This window comes from Marmota monax, unplaced genomic scaffold (assembly GCF_021218885.2).
Source record: "Marmota monax isolate L192 unplaced genomic scaffold, Marmota_monax_Labrador192_F-V1.1 WCK01_AAM20220418_F8-fsc00127, whole genome shotgun sequence".
NCBI lineage: Eukaryota > Metazoa > Chordata > Mammalia > Rodentia > Sciuridae > Marmota > Marmota monax.
Genome location: NW_026692894.1, coordinates 530021 through 555422, shown reverse-complemented (window position 1 = coordinate 555422; position 25402 = coordinate 530021). Strand labels below are relative to the sequence as shown.

At 47.6% G+C, this 25402-nt stretch overlaps 2 protein-coding genes across 4 annotated transcripts in view; both read right to left on the bottom strand.

Moving 5' to 3' along the window:
- The window catches only part of Ccnd3 (cyclin D3), a 90045-nt gene that overhangs the window by 1204 nt on the left and 63439 nt on the right, over window positions 1–25402 (bottom strand). The window contains exons 1-4 of one of the 3 annotated variants that reach the window (XM_046450702.2): window positions 5344–5692; window positions 4268–4483; window positions 1102–1261; window positions 355–491 (exon numbers count right to left, since the gene is read on the bottom strand). In XM_046450702.2, the coding sequence (XP_046306658.1) occupies window positions 355–491; window positions 1102–1261; window positions 4268–4483; window positions 5344–5541 (711 nt within the window). In that variant the 5' untranslated portion in view covers window positions 5542–5692. Of the gene's footprint in view, window positions 1–354; window positions 492–1101; window positions 1262–4267; window positions 4484–5343; window positions 5693–25402 lie in introns of those variants that run through there. The other 2 variants (XM_046450704.2, XM_046450705.2) reach the window with 2 other exon arrangements.
- Window positions 1–25402, bottom strand: part of Med20 (mediator complex subunit 20) — a 172175-nt gene that overhangs the window by 83340 nt on the left and 63433 nt on the right. The gene's annotated exons all lie outside the window — the stretch shown is intronic.

Genomic DNA, 25402 nt, shown 5'->3' with positions numbered 1-25402 from the left:
ACCTCCAGCACACAGGGAAGTCGGGAGGTTAAGCCACAGACTAGCCCCAGGAATTGGGTCTTCAGTTCTCAGAAACTGGCAAGAGGATGTGGCAAGAGGGTGTGAGAGCAACCCGACATCTGACACCAACTCCCCCACCCCCGCTGCAGCGTACCACTTGGCAAGAAAAGTGTACCTAGAGACCAGTGCCCTTCACTCCACCCAAGACACTTCCCAAAGGCCACAGAAGCCCACAAGGGTGTGAAAGGAAGAGTTGGGCCCAGGGTGGGGACAGAGGCCTCCCTCTACTGGAAGCTCAGGGAATAGCACTGCTTCATGAATGGGGAGGCTGGGGCCCAGCTGCCCTGCACTCACCACTTCAGTGCCTGTGATCCCTGCCAGCAACTCTGTAAGCTCATCTCCGGATGTGGAGCACGCGCCCAGGCCTTGCACTGCAGCCCCAATGCTGCCTGTTGCGATCATAGATGGCGGATACATGGCAAAGGTGTAATCTTGGAAAGGAGAAAGAATCGTGAGACAGAAACCTCAAGGATAATAGCCATTATGGATTTCCTTCTCCTCAGGAAGTGCTAGGGGGTGATGAATAGAGGAGAGGGCATACCCAGAACCCCAAGCAATGGGTGAGGTAAGATAGGCAAGGGAGGAAGTCAGGAAAGAACCTCTTTCCAGGAGAAGTTTAGGATGTGCTGCTTTTGTTTTTGCTGTGCTGTGGATCAAACCCAGAGCCTCATGAATGTTAGACAAGCCATCTACCACTAGGCTACAACTCCTGCCCAAGAGTATCAGGATGAACAGCAAAATTTCCACTGGTCCAGGGTACTCCTGGTCAAGGGGTGCAGAATGTTCACTGGTGTGGAAACCCAACAACTTGTCATCAGATCTTGGGCAGGTCACTTCTTTCTCACTATGCCCTTAGTCTCACCTACACACTGGAATCTCCAAGATCCCTTATATTTCAGAGTGTGATCTGCATCTTCTGCATTAAAACTAAGGGCTCCATAAGGTATGATTTTCACAAATATATTTTGAGGGGAGTATAAACTGGAATCTCCTAGTCTTCTGATTTTCAGAGTTTGGCAAAAATGTGTACAGAGCTCTTACCTGTAGCACAGAGGGCCAAAAAGGTCTGGGCGTGCTTTTTGACCAAGGCCTGTCGGTCACTGGGCAGAGAGAGTCGGTGCAGAATCAGGGCCAAAAAATCATGCGCAATCACAGCAGCCAGGTCCCATTTGAGTTTTCCCAAGACCAGCACCTCCCACTCCTGGTGGTTGGAAAAAGAAGGGGGCGGGGGGCTCAGTAACCGGAGAAGAGAAAATGAGGGGGGAAACAGCAGAAGACTCACAGGGAAGAAAGCTCATCAAACTTTCAAAGCTCAAGACTCCATTTCTGATTCTTGTTTTAGGGACTGACATTATGGATTGGAGGGTCCAGGGCAGGGAAGAGCTGGGGGCATTTCCCACTCCAATAATGGGGACTGAACCCAGGGATGTTTTACCACCAAGCCACATCCCCAGACCTTTTTATTTTTTTATTCTGAGACAGTGTCTTGCTAAGTTGCTTACAGCGTCACTTAGTTGCTGAGGTAGGTCTTGAACTTATGATTCTCTTTCCTCAGCCTCCTGAGTAGCTGGAATTACAGGCATGCGCCACCACACCCAATAGGACATTTATTTTGAGGATCTATTAATCATTTAATAGATGCCAGTACTGCATGCTTTACATGAATTATCCTTTTTAATCCTGATACCACCAGCATCACCATGAACTTGAGGCTCCTCTGGGATAAAGCAGACTCTCCAAACCATAAGGATTTGAGAAAGGAGAGGTCTATACCAGCCATCCCCTCCCCAACTCTGCATCCCAGCAAAGCTTACACCTCTTGAAGAAACAGCAGTAAGCATGAGGCCACTCCTATGACAGCCACTGAGCCTCTTCTGAGGTTCCTCAAAGGGGAGGTTACCCAACCCAACCCACATCCCCTTGGTGGGACATCAGGGGTGGGTCCTGGGGTATCTGACCCATCCCACTCCCTTTAACTAGAACCTATAGTGCCCAATGTCATTTGACTCTTAGGGGAAAAGGTGGAAGCCAAGCCAGACAGGATGGATCAAGCCCTGTCCCCCATCTGTCCAAGCCTACATATCAATACTAAGTCTTAGAGGGAAGCTAGGAACCCCTCCCCAATTCACTCATCTAAGGTTCCCAGACCTGGCCCCATTTCCGATTTGCATGCTTAAGGATTTCTTCATTGTTTTATCTCAGGAAGGAACTCGTGGGTTTGACTCCTCATTGAGGCAGAAATGGCAGCCCCACCCAACCTCTTCCAGGCCCCAACCACAGCTGTCCCTCTCTTGGTCCCCAAGTGTCAGCCCCAAGCTTCTCACAGGGCCCCAGAGCAACAGCCTGGGACAGCCAGAGTGAGGTCAAGAAGCTAGATCTGCTCCTGAGGCCTGCCCCAGAGCCTAGCTCCTTTGGGGGGTGGGGGTGGGGGGGCAAGAAAGTACCTAGGCTCCAAGGTAACACCCAAAGGCAACAAAAGAGGCCTCTCCCTGTGGGGTGGCAGGGGGGTTCCCGTGGTGAGGGGATATGTCCACCCTCCCCCATATCCAGGTGACCCTTCAGAATCTGTCCTACTTGGCAGAGAACATTCCCTAGGGAGGGACTGGCAGCAGTGGCTGGCAGCGTCCATTACATCCCTGGCTTTTAAGGGAACCTGGTCTGCTTGCTGCAGTGTGAGCAGGACCTCTCCCTCTTCCCTGGGCCTCAACCCTCTCTGCTGCACAAGGATTTGGACTGAATGGAGTTCTCAAAGGTTCCTCCCAAAGCGGACCTTCTAGGAAGCCATCTGTGCTCCACCCCCAGCTCAGGCAGAGACTGGGGGGAAGAACACATTTTGCCTATTCTGAAAAACACAAAGGCATGTACAGCACCCCAGTCTTCTCACAGAGGAGGGCCCCTTCTACCTTCCAGCCCAAATCCCTCCAAAAACATCTTGCTCCCTGGCCCTGGAAACCAGTTCCATCTTCAAATTTGCCAGAAACTACCAGATTCATCACAAAGAGCTGTGGGCCTCCCGAATTCCCAACTCTGGCCTCCTACTCCCATCCCTGAGAGCTACTTGGCAGGAAGAGGAATCCAGTTCCTCGACTCACAGCAGTCAGGGGCCCCAGTACCCTAGCTTCCCTGCCAGCCAATCACAGTCGCTTGCTTGCTGCCCTCCTCCCTGGGAGATGGGGCCCAGAGACTTCTCTCAGGGTCAGGAGAATGCTTGGCCAGCTACAGAGCAAGGTAGAGGGAGGTGCCAGCTCACCCACCGTCTCCCCCAGGCCCCTTAGGAGATGATCTGCAGGCCCTAAATACCCTCTTCCACCTCCAAGCAGCTCCCCACCTCCTTCCAAGGCAGGGCAGAACCCTGCCTCCCCTGCCTTGCCAGGGAACCCAACCCCAATGCCTAGCAAGAGGCCCAAGGAGCCACTTCCCAAACCACAGGAGTGACAGCAGCTCCCCACAGGATTATGAAAGCCCTGGGTCAGAGTGGGTGGGACAGGGGAGGGGGCGTCATTATCACATCGGAAGCAGCTGCAGCTCAGCTCCCTGTCTGTCCCTCAGCTCCAGCCTTTGGCTAAGGGGGAAAGAGAGATGACCGTTTCCACAGCCCAAAGCAGCTGCTCCAGTTTTTCAGAATGAGGACAGGGAAGGGAGGATTAGGAAGGAAATGTCTTTGGGGATAGAGGGGAAAGGAAAGTCGGTAGGATGAAACACCTCAGCATTTCCTTAGAGCAATCAGGGCCTGGCTTTAATCTGCTCTGGGAGGCTTTTCTATCACAAAGTCCACACGGGGATAAAGACTCAACCAAGGCAGCCCCCGCCCCCTCACCAAGCACATTCCACTCCCCTACTTCGGTGTGGGGGGGTGCGGGCATGCCCTTCTGCTGCCAATAAATAACTCATGGTGGCTGTATAAACCCAGAGGGAAAGTACCTACTGGTCAGTGTAGACGCACAGTTAGACTTGTTGCTATCTGGGGGAAAGACCGTGAAGGAGTAGCACCCCCTGGAGGTGAGGAGAAAGGTGTTTAGTGCAGACCTGCAGCTCTAGCCCTGACCATTACACCACACTGCCATCTTTGTCCTGCTCCAGTTCTTTTTCAAAAAAAGCCTTGGCTGGCCTTGCTCCCCCTTCCCGGGAGGGAGAAAGCCTCTGAGGTCTTAGCTTTCCTTTTTCTGGGAAGTAAAGAGACAGTATGGGGGTGGGGGACCACACGCACCCGCATCTGGTGGGGAGACACAGCGTGGTCGGTGTAGATGCACAGTTTTTCGATGGTCAGGGGCGTGGTTTCACGCAACTTGGATGCCAGCAGCATGCAGACCGCACCCAGGAGCTGCAACTGCGCCTTTCGGGTGGGGACACAAGACAGGTAGCGATCCAGGTAGTTCATGGCCAGGGGGAAGACTTCCTCCTCACAGCGCTGTTCCTCACACACCTGGGGGAGGGCATACAGTCATTCGGGACTGGAGCTTGGGAAACAGCAGTTGAAGGGATTGGGGGGGTGCAGAAGGGAGGTGCACTGAGGAGCAAAAACGGGAGAGACGGAAAGCTACTTACAGTGAGTGAAAAGGACCAATAACCGAGGAGGATGCGCCCTCCCCAAGGTGACACCCCGCCACATACACTTCCTCTGTGTTGCCTCCTCCGCGCTCCCCGGGGACCGGGGTTAAAGCAGAGGCTCCCTTTCTTACGAAGGATTCCAGAGACTCCTCGCCCTTACAACGAGGAAAAGGGGGACCGAAAGGTCGCCCGTGCTAGCCAGAGAGCTGGGACCTTATCCTCATTACCACCCCCTCTGCACACACCCAAGGGGAAGGGAGGAGACTCCTGCCGCTGTCTCCCGCACTTTTCATTTCCCTGTCCGCCGGAACAGCGCGCGCGCCACCCCCACTGGCTTCCCCACCAAAACCCCGCGACAGACACAGGAACCAGCTCTGGAGCGGGGGCGGCAGAGCCCAGGGATTTCCAGCCACGCTCTCCTGAGAAGACCGGGCGGGGGAGGGAGGCTGAGGGAAGCTGGAGGGGAGAGAGTGGCCCTTGTCCTGCTTTCCCAGCCCAAAGAGAAGCTAAGTGTGCAAATAAGTGGCAGAGTCAGAAGGAGCCCATCAAAGTTGGGGAGGGGAAGGGGATACCCGAAGGCAGCTGGCTAGGGTGCCCGCAGGAAAGGCCAGGCCCCGAGAGTCTGGGCCACCAGAGCATCTTGCAAATTATTGTTAGGACCATGATGTCCCGATAAAGGCGGCCTCAGTCCAGAGCCCGGGGCGGCGCGGGAGAAGGGACCCCTCCCGGCCGTACCTCCAGCATCCAGTACGCCAGCATCTTCCGCATGTGCGGCTTGATCTCCTTCTGCACGCATTGGAAGTAGGAGGCGCGGGGCACGTAGCGCTCCTCCAGGCGGAGCAAGCTCTGCAGGACACGCTGGTCCCCCAGCAGCCGCGGGTCTGGCCCGGCCCGGGGCGCGTGTCGGGTGCCCTCACAGCACAGCAACTCCATACTCGGGCAGCGCACCGGCAAAGCGGGAGTGCGGGATCGCGAGTCAGAAGACAGGCGGCGGGCGGGAGAGCGCCGGGCGCGGGCGGCTCTGGAGCTGGCGCTGGCACTGTGCTGCGGAGTCCCAACCCGCCTGCCGCCCGCGCGCGCCGCTTCCCTGACAGGCGCCCCGCCCCTCACGACGATGTAGCAACCGTGGAATGCTTCGGACGTCGCAACGTTCCAAGGGGCGGGGCCGCCGGCGCCCCAGACGGAAAGGGCTGGCGGGGCCCTCTGCCCTCCCTCCCCGCGGCCCCATTGGTCCGCCCGGCTGAGGCCGGCCGGCTTCCGGGCACTCGGGCCCTCCTGACCATCGGACGAAGAGAACTTTCTGGGGGTGGGCCTCTTCCCCCATCAATGGATCCTCCCATTTTGCGTCTCTGACTCTAGCCGCCCAGGAAAGAACTTTTCCTCCGAAGGTTATTCATTCATTCCTGTATTCATTCGTCAAACCCTACTTTACCAGCGGCTGGCTCTAGAGAATGTGGTAATAGTTTATAGTGAATGCTGTTCTAAAGCACGTGGTGTGTATAAATTATTAAATTTTCATGAAAACGTTGCTAGGCATTATACTTATTTTACAGATGAGGAAACTGAGGCATGGTAACAGCTACAATTGTATTGCTAGTCTGCAGCACAGTGAGGACTGAGAAGTGAGTGATCTTGATCCAGAATCTTTTCCTCCACCACTGCTACTCCCCATCATCACCACTCAGTACTGGGGATTGAACCCAGGGCCTCACACTTGCTAGGCAAGCGCCCTACCACTGAGCTACATCCCCCATCCCTTTTTATTTTGAGATAGTTATCACTAAATTGCCCAGGCTGATCTGGAATTTACCATCCTCCTGACTCAGCCTCCCCAGTAGCTGGGATTTCAGGTGTGTACCACTACCCAGACTCACCACTGCTACATAAACATTTCCCAGACTAGCAGCGTTGGTATCCATTGGTATCCGCTGGGAGCTGGCTAGAAAGGCAGTTTCTCAGCCCAACTCTGACCTGCTGAGTCAGAATATGCGTTTTAGGTAGCTTGAGCACTTTAAAATATGAGCAGCTTTGGTCTAAATCAGCATGTTATATATAAAACAGGGCAGAAAGATGGGTTCAAGACATCACCTTGTCATTAAATTGGTTATGTAGCCTTAGTTTCTATTTGGGGAAAATGTGAGCAGGAGAAACTAGATCCTCTCTGAAGAAGTTTCTTGCTCAGATCTAAAGACCTATCAGTTGCCATTCCTTCTTACCTCCCAAACTGTGTTGCTTTATAGTCTCTCCCCACCCCCCAGGCTGGATTCCACAGACCAAGAGGCAGATGACAGACCCCCCCCCCCAGAAATGTTCCCAGTGGATGAGGCCTTGGGGATCCCTGCCTCTCCTAGGGTCCCCCAAACTTAGAACACACCAATGAAAGAAGTAGCTAGAGCAATGACAATGTATATAGAAGAGGGAAGTTCTATCTATGTGAACCCTTTTCTCAACGAATTGTTCTTTTTTTATATATATTATATATATGTAATATATTATATATGATATGTGTGTGTGTGTATATATATATATATATATATATATATATATATTGGGGATTGAAACCAGTACAAATATATATATTATATATATGGTGCTTAACCACTGAGCCACATCCCCAGTCCATTTTATTTTTTTATTTTGAAACAGGATCTTGCTAAATTGCTTAGGGGCCTCACTAAATTGCTGAGACTGGCTTTGAATTTGCAGTCCTCCTGCCTGTACCCCCAAGCCCCTGAAATCATAGGCATGTGCTACGGTGTCCAGCATAATGAATTTTACTGTAGTTTTCACATCATGAAAAATATTCTTTTGTATTGTAGAAAACTATGAAAAATTGGCTGAGACCCACAGGAAAATAATAATCACTTGCAATTTCACCATCTTGAGATATTTCACCATCCTGAGATAAAATATCAATGTTTATTTTTCTAATATATGGATAATCACATTTTAATAGTATCATCATAAATTAAAACTAAAGAAAATATACCATTAACCTCTTCTCCATGTCATTAAATAGCCTATGACATCATTTTTACTGGCTACATAGTATGTCATTGAGTGAATGTATCATCATATATTTTACCAAATCTGTATTCTAGTTCTTCCCTATTAGAAAAAATACTGTAAAACTCTTTTTGTGGTAATATCTTTGTGCACACTCATGATTATTTCTAGAAGTGAATTAATTTCTAGAAGTGGAATTTCTCAATGTAAGGTTATGAAACATTCTAAGGCTTTTGATACAGTTCTTATTACCAAATTTTCCTGCTGGAAGACTGAACCAACCTACTTTACCAACACTAGATACCTAATTTTTAAAATAACTCTGCCTATAGGGCTAGGTATGTAGCCCAGTGATAGAACATTTGCCTAGCATATCCAAGTCCCCAGGTTTAATTCCTAGCATGCAAAAAAAAGATTTTTTTAAAGGAAACAGTTCTGTGAGCTAGAGAGATGGAAAGGGATTTATTAGTAATAATAAATCTATTTTGGCATATCACTAGACATTTCTTATGTGAATTACCTATCCATGTCATTTGCTCATTCTCATTGCCATCTACTCCTAGAGAGACTTGGCCTTCAACTCCACCAAGAGGGATGTAAATTAGAGAGCAGGTAGAACTCCAATTAGAAAATGATATGGGGAAGGAGAAAGCACCAGCATATCCTTCTCTGCAGACCTCTAAAACCAGCAGAGGTCCTCTCAGTGTCCTCCCTGCCTCCCCAGATCCCTCCATCCCGGGCCACCTTGCCTCATCTGCCTAAAGTATCTTCTCCCCTCTGCTTCTTTATTTTTCTTCCTAGAGACAGCTCAGGTTTAACTTCTCGAGACAGCTTTCTAATAGGGTCTGGCCACAGGAACCTGCCTGTCTGGCCTCCATGCTCCCACACATCCCATTGAACATGCCCTGCACTTCGAAGTCTGTGACTGTTCCTGGTCCTCCCGCCAGCCCTTCCAGAGCATAAGCTGTGGAAAGGGACAGACAACTCACAGGAATGAGGATCCAAGTATGTGTCCCTGAACAAGGGGTTTACACTCCACCATCTCACCCTCTGAAAACTGCTCACCAAAGAGAAAACAGGTGTGATGTGATAAAGTAACTCACTGAAGGTCTGTTTAGCTCCCCCAAACTGCAGGCTTTTTAAAGTGCTATACAATCACTCCTTAAGGACAGAGTGGGCAGTATATGCCTATGTCTCCTCTGCAGGACCTTGCACCTTGCTGTGACCGCCAGGGATGGTAACAGTCCTTTGTGCATACTTAATAAGTTCCAGGGACTGCACACCTGATAGGTATTAAATAATTTCATCTTCACAACGACTTCATGAGACAAAGATGATTACCTTTCCCTCTTTAACAGGAAAGGTAACGAACACTAAGAGTGGCTAAATAACAATCCAAGGTCACACAGTTTGTGTTAAAGCCGTGCTTAATCAGGAGTCAGTCTAGCTCGAGAGTTTGTGCTCTTAACCACATCATTCTATCACCTCTGGTGCTGTTTCATGAGTGTATACAGATTTATTAGTTAAGGAAGGGACATTGTCTTGTCCTCCAAGCTGGGGTGTGAACTTGCATCCTGGAGAAGGGAGCTCCTAGTGCATAGAGCTTTATCAAAGTTACTTCTGCTTCACCCCTGGCTTGCACAGACAGGCCCAGAGCTAGCAGGTCATCCTGGGGCCAAGGAGCAGGCCAGACACAAGCTAAGGAGGGAGGGGGGTTCAGGAGCAGAAGCAGGGCAAAGGAGTCCCTGGGAGGTAGATTATCTGCTTGGGAATTTCCCCAGTCCTTCCACCTCAAAGGAATAGGAGTTCCCCTTGTTTTATCCTAAATGGAAATTTGAAAAAAATAATAATAATAATACAAAGCAATGACCAGGGTCAATAGGGCAAGGAACTTCTGCCCAGGTACATTCAGTTAGAAAAAAGTTACTCAAACTGGGAGCAGTGGTGCTCACCCAGCCTGAGACCAAGAGGGTGGTAAATTTAAAGCCTGCCTGCGCAATTAAGTGAGAACCTATCTTGAAATTTAACATTTTTTAAAGGGCTGGGGACATAACTCAGTGGTACAGTGCCCTGAGTTCAGTCCCTGGTTCTGCCAAAAAAAAAAAAAAAAGTTACTCAATAAAATAGCATATTAATGGAGGACTAGAAATGGAATAACACCAGGCAGAGGAGAAGCCCCAGGAGGAAGGATAAAATGCTTTCTCCTTCCTCCTCTTCAACATTGAAATGTCCCCATCTGAGAACTGAGAAGGGGAACAAGGTGATGGGTGGGGCCCATCACCCCACAGTCCACATTCTGTGGCTTAGTTTCCTTCAAATCCACTGAGATGATAGGTAGAGCGAAGCCAAGCTTGGGGCTGGGGTAGGGAAACCCTAAAACAGGGAGGTGGACAAGGCTCTGAAGTCAGGCTTTATTCAGTTCAAAACCTGGCTGTACGCCTTATGTCTTTGAGGAAATTACTGAATCTCTGTTTCCCCTTTTTTCCAATCTGGATAATAACTGCCCTTACCCTACAACTCAATGATGTGGCTCAGAGGTTAAGTGCCTCTGGGTTCAATCTGTGGTACAAAACAAACCCAAAAAAGCCATGTATTTGAAACAATGTGCTCTAATTTGGATTTGTCTATTTTTTTTCTCCAGATTAGATACAAATTAAACTTTTTTCTTTTTTCTTTTCTGTTTTTTTTTTTTAATATATTGGGGATTGAACCCAGGGGCCCAGAAGAGCTTTACCAGTGAGCTACATTCCCAGCCCTTTTTATTTTTTTAATTTTGAGATAGGATCCCACTAAATTGCTTAAGTCCTCACTAACCTGCTGAGGTGGCCTTGAAATTTCAGTCCTCCGGCCTCAGTCTCCAGAGTTGCTGGGATTTCAGGCATGTGCTACCTTACTAGCTGAGTTGAACTTTTTTTTTTTCCCCCAACAGTAAACAGTAAGTATTTATTGAATGAATGAAGCAAACACAGAAATACTGTGTGAGTTCAAGAAGACAACCCGCCGCACAGAGCCCGGGCTGTCTACATGTTCTCTCTTGGACAGAATTCACCAAGAGCCACCTTCCTGACTCTAAATGTTTCGTCCTGCCCAGGCAAGCAGGAGGGGTGATAGGCCACAGGGCAAGTTAAACATTTTTGCTAAGATATTATGTAGATGAAGTTGTGCCTAAATGTATGTTTTATTGTGAAAAAAAAATTAAGCATTAAACTAAACTGAACATAATTTAGTTTCTTCTTTGTGGATTCAGGAGATACTTCTGTGTTGACAGTTATCCAGGGTATCTATTTTGAGCATCAGTTATAGTTGGACATTTTCTCATCAGTAATCTGGAACATTTTTTTGCTTGTCCATTCCTATAAGTAAACCTTCAACATCTATAGAATACTTACTTTATAAACAATGTCCATACTTGCTACTCTAACACATTACATATACTACAGAGCATACTACAAGATGTTAAAAGAATGAGTGGCACACACCTGTAATCCCAGCAGCTCAGGAGGCTGAGGCAGGAGGATCCAGAGTTCAAAGCCAGCCTCGGCATCTTTCTCTTGGTGAGAAATCATCTCAAAATAATAAAATAAAAGGACTGGGAATGTGGCTCAGGGGTTAAGCTCCCCTGGGTTCAATCCCTGGTACCCCCACCCTCCTAAAAGACACAAAATACATACAAATATGATTTTCAGTTTCTTCCCAGTCTGAGAATGTCTTAAACTCAGATTGCACCATGACTTGCTGCCCAGCTCCCAAGATACACTTCGACATCGGTCAAGAAACATCTTTTGTTTTGTTGGTACTGGGAACCCATATTCCCAGCCCTTTTTTGTTTTGAGACAGGGTCTCAATAAATAGCTGAGGTTGGCCTTGAACTTTCAATCCTCCTGCCTGAGGCTCCTGAGTCACTGGGATTACAGACGTGAAACACCACACCTGGCACCAAAAAAAAAAAAAAAAAGCCTTTCTGTTGAGCCTGAATGAGCCCTGAAAGTCTTCTCAACACAGTGTTCCAAATCAGAGCTGGCATGTGAATTGACCTATTTTCTGTTTCACATAGGATGCTGGCTTCTTGGCACCTCCACATATAAATCTAATACTTTAAACCCAACGTCTCCAAAGCCAACATCCCAATCTTTGCCCCCAACAAACCTGCTCCTCCTGAAGACGCCTCACCTCAGAAAATGGTAGCTCCATTCTTTCTTTCTTGAGAAAGCCAAACAGTGGAGTTCTTGACTCCTCTCTCTCTCAAATCCCATACCCTTCCACCTGCAGATCATAGAGAGGATACTTTCAAAACCTAGCCAGAGACCAGGTTTGGTCATGCATGCATGTAATCCCAGTGGTTTAGGAGCCTGAGGCAGGAGGATCACAAGTTCAAAACCAGCCCCAGCAATTTAGTGAAGCTGTAAGCAACTCATTGAGACCCTATCTCTTAAGAAAATACATAAAAGGGCTGGGGATGGGGCTCAGGAGTTAAGTGTCCCTGGGTTCAATCCCTGGTACTAAAAATAATCTCTCCAGGGCTGGGGTTGTGGCTCAGTGGTAGAGTGCTTGCCTAGCATGCATGAGGCACTGGGTTCGATCCCCAACACCACATAAAAATAAAATAAAGATATTTTAAGAATGGAGCAAATTTACCTTCACTTAAAAATTTAAAAAATAAAAAATAACCTCTCCAAAATTCACCCTCTTTGCTTCTTCTCTGCTCCTCTCTGGTCCAAACTCAACTCTTCCTTGACTTTACTGGTCTCCTGCATCCAACCCGCTACCCATTTCTGCTTGATTCTATAAATACATCTCCAGCCCTTTTCTTTCCTCTGTTTAACTACTACCACCCTAGTCTAAATAACATCTTTTCCCACCTGGATTATAATAGTAGCCTCCTGAGGGTCTTCCTGACCCGCCTTGCCCCTCCAGTCTAGTCTCAACCCAGCAGCTCCTGGAGGTGTCTCCTGCACTAGGAGTGCGTGCCAAAGACAGGACATGATCTGCACCTTTCACCCCGTTCCCCTCCTCTCTCCTTCCTGCCTCGGCTCTGGCCACACTCTGCTGTAGGCAGATGTGCTCCCATTGCACTGGCTGCTTTGTCTGTCTGGAATGTTCCTTACCGCCCCACCAACACACAATGGCACCTGCTTCAGACAGACTCAAAGATGAATCTTTTTTGAATGAATGAATAAAACAAAAGCCATGTAAGGAAAACCCGGTACAAGGCATGTGCTAAATGGCAATTCAGGCGTGGTGAGGGAGCCAGTAGGCAGGGGTGGGACCAGACACAGAAGCTAGCAGCGTCCCATCCAAAGTCAGGAGGTGCTGCTTAGCTCGACCTTTGCTATATCGTGGTAATGAATGTTGCCATGTGCTCCCTGTTTTCCAGAGAAATGTCCACAACTAAAAAAAATAAATAACTCCACAGGCCACATGCACTGCTCTCTGGACTATGTCTGAGGGGGCAGGAATCAGTTTGTAATCTCTAGCACTAAGTTGCTTGGGAAGAGAAACCTCAAGTACCAGCCTGAACGTGTCAACTCACTCATTAAATGAGAATGCAACCTACATATACACGTTTGTTTTTCCTTTTTCTTTCTGGCTATCAGGATTCCGAGTGAGGCTTTCTAAAGCCAGGTGCAGTGGAACATGCCTGTGATCCCTGCTACTCAGGAGGCTCAGGCTGGAGGATTGCTTGAACCCAGGAGTTCAAGGCCAACTTGAGCAACATCAACCCCGCCTAAAAAAAAATAAATAAGAGAGGCTTTCTAGCTGTATCCTTCTATTAGATTCTGTTTTGCTGGTGAGGGTAAAGGGGAGCTTCCATGTCTCCAGTGAGGAAAGGCAACCTGCTTTAGCAAAATACCTGGCAGATCCAGGCACAATGATACAGGCCTATAATCCCAGTGGCTCGGGAGGTGGAGACAGGAGGATTGCGAGTTCAAAGCCAGCTCAGCAACAGTGAGGCGCTAAGCAACTCAATAATACCATGTCTCTAAATCAAATACAAAAAATAGAGCTGGGGATGTGGCTCAGTGGTCAAGGGCCCCCTCAATCCCAAGCACCAAAACAAAATCAAAACCAAAAACACCTGGCAGAGAGAGATGCCTCTTCAAACTCTAAGCCAGGAAGCTTTCCTTGTTCAAGGGCACAAGATGGGTCAGGTAAGTGAGCTCTGGAGTTAGGTTGGTGCCTGGCTATGCTATTTGCATGATTCTAGTCCAGTTCTTCCTTGTCTTGGTCTTCTTATCTGCAAAATGGGCCCAGGAAAAGCACCTATCTCCTATGGTACTGGTGAGGATTAATCTGAGAAAAGCACCTACAATAGCACCAGACTGTAGTGAGTACCTCTGCTGAAAGGTAGCTGTGATTATTAATAATCCTCACACCTTAAGCACCCTCCCCAGGCCTGGGCAGGATTTAGGCTGTCCTGGGACATGCAAGACATAGGTGAGAGATGAGAAGTTTCCCTTTTATGAGTTCCCGGTCTTAAAGTGGATGACCTGATAATCCGCATCATGGAGGAATCTGAGATGCCATTAAGATAGAAGGCTTTCACCTGGGCATCTGCAACTCCCACCAGAGGTAGACAGAGCAGTTCCTGTGAGATGGGAAGAGCATGCTGCACTGAGAAGAGTAGGATTGATGGTCCTGGTCACCTGAACCTCACGAGACAGTCTATGGTGGCAGAACTGGGACCGCAGGAACTCAGTAAGTGGGAAGAAGGAAGAGGCAGGAGGGAGGCACCCCAAAAAGTCCTGAGTGGTATGTCCCAATGTATAATAACAACCCCGGGCACATAGCAGACATTTTAGGTAGTAATTTTAATAGAATAGTGGCCTTGCTAAGCCACTATTCTAGCCAGGCACTGAGAGTTTTAGCACATTTGCTTTATGCTTTTAGCTGCTTCCCGTACCTCAGATAAGATGACATGTAAGAGGCACAAAGAGGGGAGGCAATCCTCCAAGGCAGACATCCAGCCAGCGAGTGGCTTCCCCCAGAAGCAGGCCCGGAGACTTCACTTGAAAAATTCAAGTGAAGCCATGTGGTTTAGAGGTGATTTACTTGAGAGGCGATTCCAGGAACCTCCAAAGAGAAACAGAGCTGGCAAGGGACAGGAGGGACAGACTGCATTACTAAATTTCCACTGTGAGTAACTGGAGCTCAGTCCTGCCTCAGAATTCTGGGAATCTATGGAAAGTGCTTGCCTTAGAATGCCTAGCCGAGGGGTAGGGACCTGGGATATTTGTCCCCCAATTCCTGAAGCCATTGGTTGAGGGCTGCTGGGGATGGGGGTGGAGCAGGATCAATTCCTGGGCACTTCCAGCCTCCCCGTGGGAGGGCACCATGGACTTTGATAGTTAGAACAAGCAGACAGGGTTGCAGTGCTGGCACTTAGGAGTGAGCCTGCTACACTCTGATGGTAAGAGCCATGACATCGCCACAGAGACCCATGGCCTGTACTGCCTGGCAGCACTGGACCCAGACCCAGGCAGTTGGGAGCCAGAGCCCAAGTTCTAGGTGTGAACAAATATTCTGTGCTCATTATGATGTGTGTGCGTATGTGTTATCAGACATTAAACCTGGGACTCTACCAAGTTTCTCTTTAATTTAATGAAAAGGTTGTATTTAAAATATTCAGTAGCTGGGCCTGGGCAGTGGCACACGCCTGTAATCCCAGCTGCTTGGGAGGCTGAGTCAGGAGGATCTCTAGTTCAAAGCCAGCCTCAGCAAAAGCAAGGCCCTAAGTAACTCAGTGAGACCCTATCTCTAAATAAAATATTTGTAAAAGGCTGGGGATGTGGCTCAGCAGTTAAGTGCCCCTGGGTTCAATCCAAAAGATAGATAGATTAATTAATTAATTATTAAGTAGACAGCAGAGGAGCACATGGGAGTGGCATCTGTGGAGGTGGCAGGTAAAGACAAACAACTGGGAACTCACAGAAGAGAGATAAAAGGACAGAATTTCAGTCTGAAGATCTTGAGCCCCAGGACCTGGCTCAGTCCCAAACACACACATCCACTGGGCAAGCACCCCCACCTAGAACCAGTCTCCAGTCTGTAAAGGGGGATAACAATGCCAGGGGGAGGGCGGTTCTAGAACCAGAGGAGATAATATGTGTTCAAAGGCGCTGAGGAACCCTGACAGCTAGACAGAAGGGCCCCGTAGAGAACCAGCAGGGGTGGGCTCCTGCTCTGCCCCTCCTTGTGGGAATAACAGACCCCCACCATCACCACCCCAGATTCTTCCCTGGGCACAGAACCCAGATCGTGTTGCTGTATTAGGTGTGCTGTATTTGGGGGACAGGAGTTCAGGCGCTCCCTTGACTCGGAAGCTGAATCTATAATATTCCAAACCAAGTTATAACAAAACCACGACTAGTTGAGGAATAGGCACCTGCCACAATCCTAACCAAGAGAGTGTGAAGGTAAGGCAGCCACCGAGCATCTATGAATGGGGCACACAACCAGAGCGTGGTGGCAGGCACCTATAATCCCAGAGGCTTGGGAGGCTGAGGCAGGAGGATCTCCAGTTCAAAGCCAGCAAAAGCAAGGCACTAAGCAACTCAGCGATACCCTGTCTCTAAATAAAATACAAAATAGGGCTGGGCATGTAGCTCAGTGGTCTAGTGCCCCTGAGTTCAACCCCCGGTACCCTGCCACCAAAATTAAAAATTAAGAAGAAAATGAGGCACAAGAGAAAAACAGTTTCTTGTCATTGTTTGTCTGCCTTGTGTGAGAATGGATTAAGATATGCTAGTATTTACTGAATGCCTAATATGTGCCAGGCACTATTCTAAGAGTTGTGGGGGGTTTTTTTGGGGGAGGGGGGTGTTACCAGGGATTGAACTCAGGGGTACTCAGCCACGGAACACATCCCCAGCCCTATTTTTTATTTTATTTAGAGACAGGATCTCATTGAGTTGCTTAGTGCCTTGCTTTTGCTGAGGCTGGTTTTGAACTCACTATCCTCCTGCCTCAGCCTCCTGAGCTGCTGGGATTACTGTGTGTGCCATGGCACTGGCTTCTAAGAGTTTTTTAAAAATTCATATGTGTTTTATCCAATTAATGTCAAACTTCTAAGGTAAAGTACTCTCATAATCTCATTTCATAGGGAGTTTAAGCAACTCACCCAAATGACAGATAGCTCAGGGCTTATAGAATCCACTCCTCTTTATTCCCTTCTTCCTTCCCCACCCCTACCTCTCTACCCTGCCTCTTTCTCAGCACTGGGAATTGAACTCAGGGCCTCACTTGCTGGGCAAGCACTCTACTACTGAGGTATACCCCCAGCTGGAACCTACACAACTTGGGGGGGGGGGGGCGTACCAGGAATTGAACCCAAGGGTGCTTTACCACTGAGCCACATCCCCAGCCCTTTTTATTTTTTATTTTCAGACAGGGCCTTGCTAAGTTGCTGAGGCTATCCTCAAACTTGCAGTCCTCCTGCCTCAGCCTTCTAAACTACTGGGATTACAGGCTTGTACCACCACACCTGGCCTGTAAACTACACTTTTTTTTTTTTTTAATATTTATTTTTTAGTTTTCGGCATACACATCTTTGTTTGTATGTGGTGCTGAGGATCGAACCCGGGCCGCACGCATGCCAGGTGAGCACACTACAGCTTGAGCCACATCCCCAGCCCTGTAAACTACACTTTGAAACCATTGTGCCGTGATGCTTAAAGCAGCTACACCATCTTGCATTGATGGAAGAAGCTGACATCTGAAAATTACCAGAATGAATACCCTTTCCTGATTACACTCTTGAGCTACTGATTAACCAATTCTAAATCTACCTCTGGACTTTTTATGATGTGTGAAATATTTTCCTTATTGTTAAGCTACTTTCACTCTTCAAGCAAGTTCCTTTCTCTTCTGTCACCCACGTGATGGGATAACCTTTAAGAGCAAACATGCAGAGTACTACCACACATTCAAGAAACAAGTCATCTCAGCCAGGTGCGGTGGCACACACCTGTAATCCCGAGGCTAGGAGACTGAGGCAGGAGGATCTCCAGTTCAAGGCCAGCCTAAGCAATTTAGCGAGGCCCTATGTAACTCAGTGAGACCATGCCTCTAAATAAAATATAAAAAGGGGCTGAGGATGTGGCTCAGTGAACCTTGAGTTCAATCCCAGTACTAAAAAAAACAAAGTAATTTTAATCCTATACAAACTCCGAGGATATGAAAAGAGGAGTCACTTCTCATTTTTAATATAATATTGATTCCAAAACTGAAAAAGAAGAGTGTATGAAAAGAAAAATTACACTTAAAAATATGGATGCAAAATCCTAAGTAAGATATTAGCAAACTGATCCTAGCAATATATAAAAAAGGTTAATGTGTTGTGATTAAGTTGACTTTATGTCAAAATGCCTAGTTGGCTTACTATTTTGAAAAAAAAAATCAATATAATTCATTACACCAATAGATTAAAGGGGGAAAATCATATGATCACATCAACAGAAGTCAGAAAGGCATTTGCATTTGATAAAATTCAACACCCATTTACAGGCCAGGTGTGGTGGTACAAGCCTGTAATCCCAGTAGTTTAGAAGGCTGAGGCAGGAGGACTGCAAGTTTGAGGAGAGCCTCAGCAACTTAGCAAGGCCCTGTCTGAAATGCCCCACCAAAAAAAAACCCAAAACCTTGGCAAAGCAGGAGTGGACAGCAACTTCCTTAGTTTTATACAAGGCATCTAGTAAAACCCTATAGCAAGCATCTTACTTATTGGAAATACATCAAAAGTAAAGCAGGCAAAGCAGTAAATATGCCAGTTGACAAAATTTCTAGAGCCCTAGCAAAGGCTGGGAAAGACCACAATGTGCTGGCCTCTCCTCCATGACCAACCTGACCAGTCTTTCCTGGGACTAGCTAAGCCACCTATTTTCAATGTTCTAAATGTAGGCCACCATCTTGCCATCCCTCAATAAACTGGCACATTTCTAAGAATACTACCATCTTTCTTTGGAGTCTTCAGACCTTAAATCCTGGTGCCATCTTGGATTTCTTCCTTTGTTTGGTTTCCTGAACCAATCAGTTACTTCGCTGCAACAAAACCACTCTGAAATCCCTTAGTTCCTACCTGTGTATGCTATTCACCCACCTCTGTGGTAAAGCAAACCTCTTACCACGGAGAAGAGGGAATGCATCTCTCTGAGGATTCTGATCTAAACTTGCCCTCTGCCAACCTGAAATTTATGTGAAATCTTTATATCCTGTCTCAGGAATATCTGTACATTTTGGATTCCGGTTCACGGTATAGCCCTGATTGTTGCAATATACAAATAATGGCTTCAACTCCTTATGGTTAAGGAAAAAATGAATTCCATGGAAGTCATGGACAGGATTCAACTAGCAGGTGGAGTTTCATTAAGGGTTTCAAACTCTGGTTTGAAATGCTGGGCCCACATTTCTATTGCAAAAGCCTCCAGAACTCCTGTCTTCACACTGCTCCCAGACAGATCACCATCAATGGCCCAAGGCCATCAGATTAATCTCTCTCAGACACTCCTTTCATCTGCAGTCCAAGGACCTGCTTATCAGGCCAAATTTAAAAGTCAACCAGCCTGGCTCTTAAAGTTCTCTTGCTAGAGGCCCCAGCTGCTCTTTCCAGCTTTATCTCAGCCCCAGCACTCCAGCCTACCTCAGGGCCTTATCACTCACCACTGGCATCCTGCTCCCTTCTCCAATTCCAGCCCCTTCCCTCAAGGCCTAACTCCTGGCCCACCTCTTCCACCAAGCTCCCAGGGTTATAAGATTAAAGATCATGGATGGCCAGTTAAAGGTTGTTCTAAACTACTCCCATTGTTTTCTATGAATAAATCTTCTTTTCCCTCAAAGATGGGAAACTCCCAGGGTGTAGGCACTGCATCTTTTAATCCCAAATGTGGCTAACTTCTGGGAAAGGTACTCTGCATAAAGACCCTCCTGTCTCCCTGCTCAGGGCAGTTCCCCTGCTGGGATGGTCTTTGCTCTACCTGGTTTCAGCCACTTCTACTTGCAGGACCCAGTTTAAGGCTTCTCTAATGGTAGGTTATTAATTTTTTTCATTTAAAATTAGTCGTTAGTGTGTTACAAACATGGAACCAAAAAGATGCAATTTTAGAAAATATTTCTCCCCAAACCCCCAAAAAACAGTTCTGGGTAATTCATTCAAGAGAGTCTGGATCATTCACTCTCCCATTCATCCCCTCAGTCCACAGATCTTTATTGAGACCTTATCAAACACAAGACACTCCTGGGTCCATGAACAATGCAGACAGACAGAGCTCTGCTCTTGCCCAGACTGGCCTGCAACTCCTGGGCCAAAGTGATCCTCCTGCCTCAGCCTCCCGCTAACTGGGACTGTAGGTTCACACCATCATGTCAGGGTTGGTTCTTGTATTTTAAAGAGAATACAGTCTCCTGGAGGAATTAAGATGTGTTTTGCTTTCCTTCTTCTTTACCACATTTTATTTCTTTGGTGTGGTACTGAACCATGTATATGCTAGGCAAGTTCTCTACCACTGAGCTACATCCCTAGCCTGCTTTCCTTTGTTTTTTATTTTTTATTTTCTTTTTGTGAGGGAGTACCATGGATTGAACTCAGGGGCGCTCAGCCACTGAACCACACCCTCAGCCCTATTCTGTATTTTATTTAGAGACAGGGTCTCACTGAGTTGCTTAGCACCTCACTATTGCTGAGGCTGGCTTTGAACTCAAGATCCTCTGGCCTCAGTACGGCCAGCCACTGGCATTACAGGCATGTGCTGCGCCCGACTCTTTCCATTTTTTTTTTTTTTTTAAATCATTCCAGTTCTTTTTTTCTAAATAGGTGAACACAATACCTTTTTTTCCTTTTATTTATTTTTATGTGGTGCTGAGGATGGAACCCAATGCCTTGCTCGTGCTAGGCAAGCGCTCTGTCTCTGAGCTACAACTCCAGCCCCTGCTTTCCTTCTCTCCTTTTTAAAAATTTGTTCTAGTTATACATGACAGTAGAATGCATTTTGACACATCATACATAGAGTTGTACCTGATGTAGAACACACTGGTTGTGTAATCATATATGCACACAGGGTAACAATGTCCGATTCGTTCTACTCCCATGCCCCCTCCCCTCCCTTCACTATCCTCTGTCATAATCCAAAGTATCTCTATTCATCCCTAGCCCCCCCTCCCCACCTTTCCTTCTTGATAATTTGTCTTTACTTGATTCTTTAACTGACTCTAGTATGTGGGGCTTGGAGCTTTGACTCAACATGTGACCAGAAAATTCCCTGAAATCAGGAATCGAATTTTATATTTTTTTGGTATCTAGGCAAAGTAAGAATATGTTCCAGATAGTCCTGATTATGCTGGCATAATTACCAAGGCTCTCAAATATCCCAGTTTCGAAATACATGCTGGTGAAGATGTGAACAAGCAAACCCTCATTCACTGATGGTGAGAATGGAAAACAGGATGGCCTTTTCGGAAAATGTTTGGCAATTCCTCAAAATGACAGATGTAAATTACCATGTAACCTAGCTGGGCATGGTGGCGCACACCTGTAATCGCAGCAACTCGGGAGGCTGAGGCAGGAGGATCTTGAGTTCAAGCCTCAGCAACTTAGTGAGCCCTAAGCACCTTAGTGAGACACTGTCTCAAAATAAATAAATAAATAAATAAAGTGCTGGAGATATGGCTCAGAGGTTAAGTGTATTTGGATTCAATCCCTAGTACCAAAAACAAATAAAGACAAATAAAAAAATCACCATGTAACACAGCAATTTTGCTTTTATGTCTATCCCAAGAAAACAGAAACATATGTCCACAAAAAATATATATATTATACAAAGGTCAGAGAAGCATTATTCATAATACTCAAAAAGTAAAAACATCCTAAACATATGAACAGATGAACACAATGTGTTCTCTCAATACAGTGGAGTATCCCTGGGTCATAAAAAGGAATGTAGTGCTGAGACGTGAGAGCAGGCATGGCCTCTGGAAACATCATAGGTGACAGAAGCCGGACGCAGAAGACCACATATCAGTAAAGATTCCATTTATATGAGATGTCCAGAATAGCAAAATCTACAGGCTGAAAGTAGATTAGTGGTTGCCCAGGGGCTGCTGGTGGTGGTCAAGGGGAATAACTGCTAAAGGGGCACTGAGATGAAAAAAAAAAATTTTTTTTTTTTAAATAAGATAAAGCACAGGGATCTCTGCGCAGTTTTGAAAGTGCTTGACTTTTGGTAGATATTTCCACTGGCAACGCTGGATACAGGATGGATGAATAGATGGGTGGAGGGACAGACAGAGGGACCGATGAATGGAGCAAGCCGGAAACAACTCAAGATTCTGAGGGTAAATTATACTCATTACTCAAAATGAGATATTCCCCTTGAATACCTCACACACCAGGCCAAGCAGTGGAACAAGGTCACCACTGACATCTATTCTGTTTGGTCACTCACTTGCTAGTATGCTGAACCCCCAAGTGTGCACAGCCCTGAGCTGAGTTTCCTGGAGAGTAATGAGGAGGGTGAGCACCCCCATTTCTGTGACTTTCCCCTGGTCAGCAGGAGGCTGGGCATGTGGAGAGGAGAGCTACATCTAGGCCGTGCAAGCAAGCCCAGGGTGGAAAAGACCCTGGTTTCTGAGCAGATAACCCAGGTAAGGTCAGTTATGCACTCCCCCTGAGAAGTGGCCTCCATCGCTGCTGAGACACGTCAAAGAGTTCCAGCAATGCCTTAGTCAATACATCTTTTGCATACTTTAGCCTCCCCACCACCCCCTTCCAGCTCCTTCTTTGGCTTTACTTCCTCCACCTGCCCGCAGATTGAGCCAAGGCCCTGTCTCCTCTCTTTGCACACCTCAGAGATCTTCCTCTCTTCCTTCAGCAGCCTCAGCCTTCATGTTTCTCCAGCTCTAACTTCCATCCCAAACTCCCAGCCCACATCCCCACCTAGATGTCACACTGATGGATTCCTGGAACTCTAGATGCTTCAAACCTGCCCCCTCATCTTTTGTATTGTGTGTCAGTGAACGGGGATCTGCTGAGTCACTCAAGCTAAAAATGCTGACACCATTCTTCTTGAGGTCCCCCCTACACCAAGCATGTCCACATCAATCTGCAAGCAGGTCCTGTCACTAACACTTCCAAATGTCTGTGGAATCTGTCCCCCCACTCAAGGCTTGGGTGCTCCTATCTAACACCCAGACTGGTGCAGTAGCCTGTCTCCATTCACCTGTTCTAACCTGCGCTCTCTGCATAGCCCAAGCAGTCTTTCAAAACCTTGAGGAATTCCTGTATGCATTCTTTGCTTCTTAAAGCCCTTATGTCCACAGGAAAAATCCAGATCAATTATCTGAAACTTTGCAAAGTTCCAGAATCACTGGAACTCCAACCTGAAACATGCAAAGTAGGCCATTAAAAGGGGGAAAAAAAGGCTGCCATGATCTGACCCTACATTCTCTCTCCAACCTTATCTTCCCTTCCTCAACAGAGCTGCACCTGGACTCAGGGTCCCTGACTGAGCAGCATTGAGGCTGTTCTCAACTCACGTACTTCTTTCTGCCTAAAATGCATCTCCCATTCCCATCTTTCTAGGAATGCTCTACGTCCTTTGATGCCAACTTAAACACTACCTGCAAAAAGCCGCAGTGCCTCCTGCTGAATTTTGAAGGAAGCTGTGAAAGACAGTGGGTGCCCACAGGAGCCATCCTGATGGCTGACCAACGAGGAAAACTTGCCTTGGCCAAGTCCCCATATTTCAGGGACTGGTTCTCGGCTCTGCAGGAGAAGCATGATTCTTGCAGCTGACCAGAAAGTAGACACACTGTCTATCCAGTAGAGGCCACAGAAACAGATACACAAAACAGAAAGGCAGAGCCACCCATTGAACCCACATCTCAAGCCAGGTGATCAGCCCCTCCTCTCCAGGATGTGTGAGGCCCAGCCCCAGTGAAAGCGTGGGTGCTGGTCCGAGCCAGCCTGGCCCTCAGCAAAGACAGTTGCTGTGTGCCACAAAAGACAGCAAAAAGTCAAGGTTAACAGGGAGATTTCCAGAACCTGGTTTTGAAACCCAGCTCTGCCACTTGGTCTGTGGCATTGGATGACCTCCCCAGAGTCCTGGTTTCCCTCGTTCATCAAATGGGGCTAATAATCCCTTCAGCCTGGACCCTACTTGCCCTAGATATTCACCTTCCACTTCCCTCAGGTCTCTGCTCATGTTTTACTTTCCAGAGAGGCTTTTCCTGACCTTACAAGATAAAACAGGAACCCTCCCCTCCTCTGGCACCTCCACTGTCCTTACCCTGCCACATCCCCAGTGCCTGCCCCAGGGCCTGGCCAGAGCAAGCTGTTCAGTCACCGACAGTGGAACAGACAGATGAGGTGCATCTACACCACAGGGTTGGGAGCATGTTTAAGACTGTGCTTGACCAGCAGTGTAGCCCTCTGACTATTAAGCCTTGTGAGGAGACCTCCTACTGAGGGCAATGCCCAGAGGGGAGTCAAGTGCTCAGGGGCTCCAGAGTCCTGGAAAGACAGAAGCTTCAAGAGAGGGGCACTTGCTGCAGCTGGTGTGTGTGTGTGTGTGTGTGTGTGTGTGTGTGCGCGCGCGCGCGCGCGCGCGTGCATGCGTGGGTGTATGGGCAAACTTCTCCCAGAGGATATTAGCAATGCTGCTGAGGCCTCCCAGCAGCATCCCCAGTAGGAGCTAACAAGCTGAGGAGGGGAGGGGCAGGAGGCTGGGGAGACAGTACCTGGCATATTTGGTGGTTCAGCACTGTCCCAGCTGGCCCAGCAAGTCAGGTGGGAAACAACCTGGACAACATAATGAGACCCTGCCAAGGAGTTTCAAACAAAGAAAACAACAACAAATAAGTTCCAACGGTGGCCAAATAGTGGGAGACAGAATCACTAAAACTCAGTGCCCATTTGGATGGTTGTGGAAGGAAAGGCCAAGGTCACCCTAGGTTTCTGGCTCTGGAAATTTCATGGAAGGTATCTCTGTTTCCTTTGATAGGAATCCAAGTGGAAGGACAAATTTGGGGGAAAGGTTCTCTATTTCACATGTTGATTCTAAAGTGCCTGCAGACAGTCACATGAAGCTCTATACCAGCTGAATCACATGTGGGTACCATCTATAGAGTTCTTACTCTACACTTGGAATGCCTATTGTCTATTTTCATCCTCCCAACAATCATTTGGAGTAGGCATCATCATCCCAGTTCACAGGTAAAGAAAACGAGACCAAAAACCAAAATTAAAGTGATTTCTGAGGTCTAATGCCAGCACAGAGCCTGCTGGAATGTAAACTCTGGTCCTGTCTGAGGACAATTCTCCCTCACCACCATTAACCTCAGTACCTAAACCAGGGCCTTGGAAGTGTGCACCTCTGAAGCCCTCAGCACAGGCAGCAGAGTGGGAGCAGAGTGGACTCTGCCATCTTGGGAATGAGGGGAGTATGGGAAGGGGAGACTAGCCATGTTTAAGTCCCTAGGTGAAGACAGAGGGGCCATAGAATGAAATCAAGGAGCCAGAGTTCAGAGACCACAGACAAGGGCAAAAATTAATGCCAGATCACAATGCTGCCAGGGGTATGCTGGGTCAAGACCCCTCCCCTTAGCTCACAAAATATGAGGCTAACTGGCCCACGCCCTGGTGCACCCCCCAGGACTCATTCTTCCTTTAGATATGCTAATAGAGGCCAAAGGACAAAGATCCAGGCTCCCCCTGGCTCTGAGCCTTTGTGCTTTAAATGGGCTGGCAGATCTTTGCTCTGACCCATTACAGAGGGACGTTAGAGTTCACATCTGAGCTGAC